Source organism: Musca domestica, unplaced genomic scaffold (genome assembly GCF_030504385.1).
Source record: "Musca domestica strain aabys unplaced genomic scaffold, Musca_domestica.polishedcontigs.V.1.1 10, whole genome shotgun sequence".
Classification (NCBI taxonomy): Eukaryota; Metazoa; Arthropoda; class Insecta; order Diptera; family Muscidae; genus Musca; species Musca domestica.
This window is the reverse complement of record NW_026712115.1, coordinates 6407001-6418527: the sequence shown is the minus strand read 5'-3', so window position 1 is coordinate 6418527 and position 11527 is coordinate 6407001. Positions and strand designations below refer to the sequence as shown.

At 36.1% G+C, this 11527-nt stretch overlaps 1 protein-coding gene across 1 annotated transcript; it reads right to left on the bottom strand.

The window, feature by feature from the left end:
• Positions 1-2541: 2541 nt before the first annotated feature.
• LOC101894563 (endocuticle structural glycoprotein SgAbd-2) lies at positions 2542-9980 on the bottom strand. Its single transcript, XM_005187346.4, has 3 exons — positions 9886-9980; positions 3691-3879; positions 2542-3032 (listed from the first exon to the last, which is right to left on the bottom strand). Exons 1-3 carry the CDS (start codon positions 9895-9897, stop codon positions 2814-2816), a joined length of 420 nt encoding a protein of 139 aa, XP_005187403.1. The 5' UTR covers positions 9898-9980; the 3' UTR covers positions 2542-2813.
• Between the last annotated feature and the right edge of the window lie 1547 nt (positions 9981-11527).

Below are 11527 nucleotides of genomic sequence, written 5' to 3'. Positions count from 1 at the left end.
TATGGGGAGGTACAATACGTGGACCTGCACAGATATTTTTCTGGTATAGGATGTAGTATCCATTACGAACTTCAAATACAAAATTTGAAATAATTCAGGTAAATAATGTCACTAAAATCATCCAAATACCGAATATCGGGGGTACCGTTATATGGGGGCTATACGAAGACGTGGACCCACATGACCGATTTTCTGTCTTAGGCTGTAGTATCCATTACGAACTTCAAATATCAATTTTGAAACATTTCCGGTAAATAATGTCGCTAAAATCATCAAAATACCGAATATCGGTGGTACCGTTATATGGGGCTATACGAAGACGTGAATCTACACAGACAAGCTCCTGTCATATGCTGTAGTATCCATTACGAACTTCAAATACCAAATTTAAAACAATTCCGGAAAATAATGTCGCTAAAATCATCAAAATACCGAATATCGGTGGTTACAGTTTTATGGGGGTTATACGAAGACGTGGATCTGCATGGCCCATTTCGTGTCTGAGGCTGTAGTATCCATTACGAACTTCAAAGATCAATTTTGAAACATTTCCGGTAAATAATGTCGCTAAAATCAGCCAAGTACCGAATATCGGCGGTACCGTTATATGGGGGCTATACGAAGACGTGGATCTGCATGGCCCATTTCCTGTCTGAGGCTGTAGCATGAATTACGAACTTCAAATACCAAATTTGAAACAATTCCGGTAAATAATGTCACTAAAATCAGCCAACTACCGAATATCTGAGGGTACCGTTATATGGGGGCTATACGAAGACGTGGACCTACATGGCCCGTTTTCAATACCAAAAGTCCTGCAGACATAATACACATTTGAATATCTGTACAAAATACTTTGTATATACTTTTGAGTGCGGTTGAGGCGCTGGGAAAATCTCTAAAATTACATATTTCCTAGCCGCCATAAAACACCACTGTGAACATTTCAGTGATCTTGTGCATTGACGCATACGATAATGTGTGAGATAATAAAGGTTCTAACCCACACGCACAGATATCGATGCACTCAGTAGATGCCGAAGACCACTTGAATGAAATAACAAGCACCCCTGCAATGTTCTCCATTCAGTATTAGAATAGATAAAAATAATTGTGTGACTGCGATTAGGTAAGGTTAGATTAGTGTTTGTAAATGGGCTAAGTTGGTCCACGTCTTCGTATAGTCCCCATACAATGGTACCCTCCGATATTCGGTATTTTGATGATTTTAGCGACATTATTTACCGGAACAGTTTCAAATTTGGTATTTGAAGTTTGTAATGGATGCTACAGCCTAAGACAGAAAATGAGGCATGTGGGTCCACGTCTTCGTATAGCCCCCATATAACGGTACCCCCGATATTCGGTATTTGGATGATTTTAGTGACATTATTTACCTGAATTATTTCAAATTTGTATTTGAAGTTCGTAATGGATACTTCAGCCTATGCCAGAAAAATGTCTGTGCAGGTCCACGTATTATAACTCCCATGATTTTAGCTACATTATAAACCGAATTTTCAAGTTTCGCATTTAAATATTGTAATAGCTTATGACAAAAATTGCCTCTTCAGGTCGTCGTATAGACCCTAACATACGGCTACATTCTGTATTTTTAAGGTAGGTATATTAAGTTTGTCAATCCGTTTGTAACACCTCGAAATATACATTTTAGACCCCACAAAGTATATATATTCTAGATCAGCATAAAATTCTATGTCGATTTATTAATGTCCGTCTATTCTTCTGTCCGTCTGTGGAAATCACTCTAGCTTCCGAACGAAATGAAGTAAGTTTATAAAAATTTACTCAAATGTGTATTATGTCTGCAGGACTATTGGTATTGAAAATGGCCTATGTAGGTCCACGTCTTCGTATAGCCGCCATATAACGGTACCCCCCGATATTCGGTATTTTGATGATGATTTTAGCGACATTATTTACCGAAATTATTTCAAATTTGGTATTTGAAGTCCGTAATGGATAGTATAGCCTATGCCAGAAAATTGTCTGTGCAGATCCACATTTTATAACCCCACGGTACCTCCCTATATTTGGTATTTTTATGATTTAAGCTAGCATTTCAATATTGTAATAGCTTATGACAAAAGTTGCCTATGCAGGTCCACGTCGTCGTATAAATCCTAATATGCGGCTACATTCTGTATTTTTAAAATTTTAACAGAATTTTTAACGGATTTTTTTTTTTTTTTTTTGAAAATTGCCAAATTTGTACCAAATGGCGGATGGTATTCAAAGTTCGGCCCGGCCGAATTTACAGCTTTTTTACGTAGTTTACTTAGATTATTCATCAGTTTGCGATACGGAATTATGAGATTATCAAAAATTTAAAAGCTCGTCTATAATTTCTCCAAACTTTTATGTTTTCATAATCTCGTAAACCTAAAATTTCAACAGAATCATAAAATAAAAGCTTCTAGAAGTCAAAGACTCTGTGAGTCCAATATGCATATATGCATTCTTATTCTTGACTCCAAGAATACAATAAAAATAATTTTTCGTATAAAAGTTCTTGACGACTTTATTCATTGCTGTGTTTATATAAAACAATTACAGAATAAGTAAAACATGGCTAAAATATACAAATATACATATAATATTTATAACGCTTACACAATTCACATTAAAATGACTTAAAGTTGAAATAAATGAAAATGTAATTTCTTCAAATCCTATACACGATAAAACTCTTATGACAGCATACGACGCATTTCTAATTAGTGGGCGTGGGTGGGTTCAGTGGATGTGGGAGAGAAAATATTTACAAAATTTGTTTTCCAAATCGTTGATATTTAACCTCGTCCGAATGTGTTGCGTCCACCCGATGAGGGCTCTTGGGGTGGTGGAGGAGCAGTAGCCAAATAGGCCAAAGCCTTTTGTATGGCCTCTGGAATTGGTGGTGGTGTGGGAATATGATCACCCTGAGGAACAAAGCCATTCTCATCGGCCGCATAGGTTATGCGAATGGGAGTGCCATCAGGTGCTGTATAAGAGAAGAAACCTTCGGCAACCTAACAATGCAAAAAAAAAAAACATTTAAAGCATTATTGAAATAGGCAACAAGGGAACATCGATTTATTTGTTTTTGTGATGATTCATTAATTCCAGATTGCCACCTATTGATACCGTAAATAGAGAGAGAGGAAAATAAACTGCAAACGAGTGAACATTTTGTCCAAATGTCGAAGTGAACTGAACTGAACGAAACGTTTCAGGTCGGCAACAAATTGTTAAGCTTTATTTGGTTGTGCGATGTTATTGACGCCAGTGCTAATGTTTGGAGCTGCTGGTGGACAGGTAAAACATCTCGAACATGACAAAATTAAAATGTAATACATCTTGGCTTGAATGCCTCCGGCCGTGGGCAAATTTACAACGGTTTTCTTGGCTTGTTCTTCTAAATGTCACAGCAGTATTTTACTACGTTGCTTTTTTGCTTGTGGTTCCTCATTCATAGGATACTTGGCTAAATTGCTTGCCGAAAAATGGGTGTTACTGCTTATTGCCTTTTGTTCTTTGTTAAGCGGTGAGGTAATAAAAGGTTTTATTCATTTTTAAGCAAACGCTTCTTTATGGCACCTCAAGATTATGTTTTTTTTTTTTTTTTTTTTTTTTTTTTGATAATTTATATTGTTTGATTTTTTTTGGCCGTTAAATTTTAGGATTTACCTGCGCTTCTGCATTGCTGCCGGGATTTTTAAGATAACCCTGTTCTTCGGCTATGATTCCATTGCCAGTTTCGTATGAATATTTGTAGGAACCATCAAAATTTACTTCTTGCTCTTGCCTTAGAATTGGTATGACTTCTTGTGGTCGAGCAGCTACAACTACCAAAAATAAAGCCAATGTCAGGAATATCTGAAAACAATATAAATATTTTATTCAATAATTAGCTTTAAAGAAAAAAAAATAGTTATAAAGCGGTTATGAATTAATTGGATTTTTTATGTTCAGGAAATCTTGGTAGAGGACTATATGACTTTTCTAAGGTGATATCTAGTAAAATCATAGTTTGTCTATTATTATCAGAACCAAGTAACCGTCTCTATCGAAAATCAATATATATATATATATATATATATATATATATATATATATATATATAACTCAAGAACGGTTGGACTGATTTTGACAAATGACACTAATTTTAAATGGCCTCTTGTCAGAAAAGTATAAACCTAAAAAATTGCATACAGATATCGCAATTAAAGTGTGGTTGTAATATTTATAGGAAAGAATGTTGCTTATCTTTTTGTTGCTTCTTCTTTTATGAGCATATAAACGTTTTTTTTAAACGGTTTTATTTAGCTCACCCCGTTTGCTTGTTTTATTCTTGTGTCAAATTTAGTGATTCAAATTTCACCCTCTTCCTGTCAACCGATTAATCTGAAATTTTGCACTTTTTTTTTGGTGACAATACAATTATCTTGCATCTTGTTGTAAATAGCCTTGACCCTTTATTGGACCTATTGGAGACAACAATGTCATCAGACAGAATTTTTGATTGTCGACGAGATTTCCATAGTGTCTAATCAAATGTTATGCACGATAAAGGTAAATTAAGAATTGTGAGAATGAGTTTTTTGGCGGAGTAAACGTATTACTTTTCGGTGATCTTTTAGAACTGCCTCCTATAAAACGATCAAGAACACCTATTTTCAAACAGCCAGAACATCTCCAACCAGCTACACATCTCACGCTGTGTGAATTAACTGAAAATATGCGTCAGCAAGGTGGCCAGACTTTTTTGTTGATATTTTGAATGCTTGAGAGTCGATGAGATAACAACCTAACATTTTAGTATTTTAATGGGAAGACTTCTTGAAGACACGAGTGATGAGTTTGCAATATACAAAGCGTTAAGGTAATACCCCTGATGTACCTTCCGTCCGGATTGATTTCGATGATTACACCGGATAGCCATACAGTTTCCAGCTAAGTACAATTACGGGACAACTGAAAGAAGAAATTTGCCTTTAATACTATTATGGGCTTCTACAATACAGGGTTGCCCGTATTCGACGGACCCATCTGGCAACGCCATAACTTTTCACAGAGATGTCACATTGCTTAATGACATACTGCGTTTGAAATTTACATTCAACAGAAGAAGTCAATTGTGAAAAAAAATGTGAGAAGTGCGCCTTCTAAGAACACCATTAAGCGTTTATACGAAAAGTTTTCGACTGGTAAGGCTCTTTCTAATCCGAAGAGGCCATATAAAAGTCGACCAAAGCGATCCGCCGAGAATATCGGTGCCGTACGAGCCAGTGTTGAGAGGTCCCCAAGAACATCCCAAAAACGCCGTTCTCAGCAGTTGGGCATGGCTCGGTCCACTTTACAACGGATTATTCGCATTGATTTGCATTTGTTCCCGTACAAAATTCAATTGACGCAAAGAAAGTTGTCTGCGGACAAGCCTCGTCGATTGGAATGGGCCCAAAGGTCCGTCGAATATGGGCAACCCTGTACATAAAATCGTATACTTAGGTGCGAAACTGTTTGAAGAAGGTCAAGCCTACGTGGCTTTTAGTGGAGTAAGATCTATGAAGGGACTCCGTATAGAGGAGTTGGACTGCATTCATTTTTGCAAGTTTTTTTGCCCGTTAAACAAAAATTTGCAATAATGAAGCATTAAATGAATTAAACAGAATGCGAAGTAAACTGGAAATTAAAAATAGTAAAAAAAAAATTTAAGTTAAACGGTTTTATGTTAATGTTCAAGATAAATGTACTAAGAACCAAAAAATAATAAAATAGATACAGTCGTGGGAATTGTAAAAATATGCATAGACAAGACTAAAATAAAAGCGTGGGGCACGTCAATTGTCTACAATCGTTGATTAAAATGTCTGTTTTGTAATTTTACATTATAATTAGGCAGTTGTAAGTAGGGCTAGAATGTGGAAACAAGCTAGCAAGCTTCATTATAAGCGAGTTTTAGTGTTTCATAGTGGTGAACGAGTTGTACTTTTATCATATGTTTTGTCGATTAAAGACAAACTACGAGCAGTGAAACGATTCCTAGCCAGCCAGCAGTGTGAACGATAAACTAGTCCAACCATAAAATAGTTGAAAAATCAATTTTATTTACATGGAGTGTATAACTATTGAAATTTGCATGAGCAAGAAAATAGTAAGTAATTTCTTCACCGTCTGTGGGCCAACTGCCTAACGACGAATTAAACGATTCTTTTAACACACATTAAGTACCATCGCTCGTTACCGTGTTACTGGTAGCGTAGCCCGACGTCAAGAAAGTGGACCGAAGAAAACAGTAACATCAGCAGAAATGGTTCGAAAAGTAAAGAAGCCAAGCGACTTGATCGAAACCCGCGTCGCAGTGGCCGAAAAATGGCTCGTGAGCTGAACATGTCGCAATATTCATTTCGGCAAATATTGAAAAATGAGCTCGGTGTAAAGCCATTGAAATTTCAAAAAAATGCAAGAACTTACACCGCAACAGAAAGAAAATAGACTCAAAAGAGCTAAAGGGTTGTGTCGCATGGCCGAAAGTGGTGAACTGCCGAATTTCGTTTTCTATGATAGGAAAACATTCGTTGTCCAGCAGTTTGTAAACAAACAAAATGATCGTGTTTACTTGCCACAGAGGTCAGCTGAAAATGTGCACCTTCAGTTGGCCACCAGAACTCAAGCGACGGCCATGGTGATGGTGTGGGCCGTCATAACAGCCGATGGTCGCTCTCCGCTCGTATTAATCGACCGTGGCATCAGAATAAATGCCGAATATTATCGCGAAAATATTCTCCCAAGAATGGTTACAAAATAATAATAATAACGTCCACCAAAATTTCCAGATACCAATCCGCTGGACTATTGTGTCTGGAGTATTTTGGAAAGCAAGGTTGGCACTAAAAATACCAAAGTCTCGATTACCTCAAGCAAGCGCTTCGCTGGTAATGGGCCAAACTACCGCAGAGCAACATTCGAACAACGTGTGACGATTCCATTGGCCATAATTCGTGACAAGGTGAGCGATTCGCACAAATCTAAACTTATTCTAAAATGTGATGCTATTTCCGACATTTTCTGCTTTCATTCGATAAAAAAAAAAACAAGTAAGCAAAAGCTATAGCCGTGCGGGGCCGACCATGTGATACCCTACAACACTACAATATGTTAGAAGCCCCCTTATGTCCAAATCCATTTTGCAAGATTCGGCTAATTCTAAGAAGCCCCTCTGTATCTTCAAATTTAAAATCATCTATATTATTTGCTTGTCTACGATATTTGGCTATATTCGTCAACGAAATAAGCATCAAAAAGCCAGAAGTTGGCCTTTTGTGTATTTCGGATATCGCCTGTAAGTAATGTTGATATTTTTTTACACAAAAAAGTAGTGGTCCATTCCACTCTAATTTCATGTGAGATTTCGTGTCCTTGGGTTTCTATTCGTGACCTCTTTAACGGCTGAAAAATCAGGAACATTTTTATTTGTTGGTCCATTTCAACCCCTAAATATATTGCGGATATTTTTGAAAACAATAGGCCTAGCCCTTCTGGGTCTAAAAATGTGAAAATTTTCGTGAGGATCGGACGCTAATTGCAATCTGTATATAATAACCCAGACCTGTGTTGTGAGGTAAAAAAATATTACAAAATAGACACTTCAATATTAAAAATCAAATTGAAAAAATCGCATGCGATAAAAAATATGAAAAAATAAAAAAATGTCACAAAATACTATATTTTTATGCGAATTTTCTATATTCTATTCTTTTAGGCCAGGAGGGCATTCTGAATTGACAACATTTGTCAAAATCTGTCCAGCCACTCTTGAGATATAATCATTCTAGATAACATCCCTTTCCTTGTATATATACATTGTATATATTTCGCAATATATATACGATATATTTACTATCGGCATCTACGTAATGGTCAGAATTGACCTGTTCGTCTATTTGTGATTTCGCAGGGATTACAAATATTCGCGGTTTAATGGAAAATTTGACTTTTATTTAACACAAATATTATGGACTATTTCACCCACTAAAATTGGAAGGCTGTCCAGCCTGTCTGTCCAGCCCTAATCTCTAGCCCCGTTCTAAATTCCGCGTGGATTGGTTTATAATTGCGACCTGTAGAGCAACTGCAAAATCATTAAATTTTTCAGTTTTTTTCCATTTCAACCCCTAAATATTGGGCCATCATCTCCAACAGAAATAGGGTTCTATTCTGGCCCCAGTCCCACCTACATTTTCGTGAGAATCGGGCGACCTGTTGAGGGATTACAAATCAACTTGGACAGACCGACGGACATTCATAGCTAGATCGACTCAGTTCGGCGAGATAGGAAGATCCATTTATACTTTCCTATGTGGGAAACTAATATTTCGTGGTGTTACATAATTTTTGGCCCATTCAAACTTATAATATCCCCATAGTGTTGTAGGCTATACAAATGTAAAAATGATGGCGATTGACTTTGTTGCAGTTTTTTTATCTCACTCTGTAGTCATATTTTTATTACGAAAAAGTTAGAAAGTAGTACCCTCCACCATTTTAAACATCTTTGTTAATTAAAAAAAATATATACTAAAAATAAATGAAACGCATTATCCGTTAAAAATTCTGTTAAAATCTTAGAAATACGGAACAAAAGGAGTTACCGTTACTTTGGGGTCTACACGAAGTCGTGGGCCTGCAAATGCAATTTTTTGCCAAATTCTGTAGTACCCATTACAAAGTTTAAATACGAAAAATGAAACAATTCCGGTGAATAATGTAGCTAAAATCATCAAAATACCAAATACAGGGAGTTAACGATATTTAGGAGCTTTACGAAGACATGGACCTGCATAGACAATTCTCTGTCATAGGCTACAGCACCCATTAGGAGCTTCCAATAAGAAATTTGAAACTATCCGGGGAATAATAGGGAGGATCCGATATATGGGCAGTACACGAAGAACTGGGCCTGTATAGAAAAATTTCTGCCGTAGGAGGAAGTACGAACTCTAAATACCAAATTTTAAAGAATTCGGGTGAAAACTGTTACACAAATTATCAAAAAAAAAAACGAATATCTGGATTTGTACATTTGTTTATACCAAAACTTGGACCGTACAACAAACCGTGAACCTATATGTAATATTTTCAATACCAATAATTCTGGATACTCTCTACTTCATTCCAGGGGCAAGATAGAGTGGTTGCCATCACAAACTTGTTGGAATCTTGACCTTTTTCGTTTAGTTGCAAACGGAATGGGTGTATAGGGTATAAAAAACGTAATATATCCTTCATATAATTTTAGAGTTTAGTAACGGTACTATGATATCTTTATTAAGAACGAAACTAAAATTAGCACTCTAACTCGGTTGATTCAGAAGATAGCTTGATTATTTTCTGCAAAATACCTAAAAATGGCTCTTCATATAGCATCATACTTGATAGTGCAGATAATTCAGTATCTCAAGGATATATCATAATTTTCAAAACAGTTGCAATTTTAATGTAAATTTTGATTTTTTTAATTTTGTTTATTCATATTCAATATTAACTCCGTTTTTTTCAAAGAAGCAAAGTTCTATGTTTGGCAAATATTATTTTAGAAATTTAATTTTTCAATTCATTTGTGTAGTTCGATTAATATGCAAATTAATTGAGTTACAGCTATTTTTAAAAATATATTTTTTGTATGCAAACAGTCACTTATAGCTTTTTAATATTCTTTAAAACCAATATTCATTTCATTGCTTGGATCACACACTTTTATTGTAAGGATGTTTAAAAAATTGATTCTTCACTAATACATATGTAGATATCCTTGACACGAACTTCATATCCAATTTATTGAATTCGTCCTTTCAACATGAATAGGTTTTACCACACACTTACTAAATTATTCATTTTATTCTAAATTAAGGATTTCGATATCCTGATTTTTGTTGGTTGAACTCGAAGAATATCACACACAGTGTTCAGTGTTCTCGTAAGACTATGAGTTGTTGGCCAAATGTCTGGATTATTTATACTCGATTGAAGATTTGTAATGACGAAGAGATGAACTGAAGTTTGAACATCATTGGGAGACACCGAACCAATATTGCTGCACACACCATGTCACTCACACACACCAAGACACATATTCGGTGCATCATAGATTGAATTGCACATAGCAACTGCCACATAAATAAACTCTATGCAGCAGTATAGTCTGCAATATCCGTCATGCAGTTCAGATTCACTTGAACTTTACATTTGGTCGAACAGACAACCGCAACAACAACAATAGAAATGAAGTGACTGCAACGCCAATACCAAATAACAGCCAACATTTATTCTTTTCTCTGAATATGACTTGTGGATTTTATGTTGGGTGTCGGTCGCTCTTCGAAGAGGGTGTTGTAAATCTTCTTGGCTAAATAATTGCAAATTTTATGGAAACCATTTATTTTTTATTGGAAGAGTGAATTAAGTTGATGCTGCTTGTAGAGTTAGTTTTGAATTAAAATTATAATAACACATAATCTTTTAATTCATTTATTGGTATATAATATTTTATACATGCCATTAGCCTCAAATTCTATGTACTCGTAATACGTATTATCTATAGCTAAACTACTGGCTGTCTGTAAATGCAACAAAAGATAGCCAACGATGGTTCTTAATAATGAAATACAAATTTAAAGAAACACTTAAATATTTTCGTCATATTTGTTTAAATTTAATTAGAACACCGCCGATATCGTTTTCAAAAAACCGTCTGTCGTTATAATATGGGATTCATATACATATGTCTCGTATCATCGCTACCGTGTTACTGGTAGCTTAGCCCGATGTCAAAGAAGTGGACGAAGGAAAACAGCAACATCAGCAGAAATAGTTCGAAAAGTAAAGAAGCGACTTGATCGAAACCCGCGTCACAGTGACCGAAAAATAGCAAATATTGAAAAATGAGCTCGAGGTAAAGCCATTGAAATTCCAAAAAGTGCAAGAACTTACACCGCAACAGAAAGAAAATACACTCAAAAGAGCTAAAGAATTGCTTCGCTTGACCGAAAGTTGTGAACTGCTGAATTTGGTTTTCTCCGATGAGAAAACATTCGTTGTCCAGCAGTTTGTAAACAAAATGATCGTGTTTACTTGCCAAAGAGGTCAGCTGAAAATGTGCACCTTCGGTTAGCTATCAGAACTCAAGCGCCGGCCATGGTGATGGTGTGGGCCGCCATAACAGCCGATGGTCGCTCTCTGCTCGTATTAATCCACCGTGGCATCAGAATAAATGCCGAATATTATCGCAAAAATATTATGGAGGGACATTGCAACAGGACTCAGTACCATCGCATTCAGCATGCGCCACCCAAGAATGGTTACAAAATGAGGCTCATCGCTTCATTTCCAGCGCACAATGTCCACCAAAATCTACGGATACCAACCGGTTGGACTAATGTGTCAGGAGTATTTTGGAAAGCAAGGTTGGCACTAAAAAATACCAAAGTGTCGATCACCTCAAGGAAGCGCTTCGCCAGGAATGGTC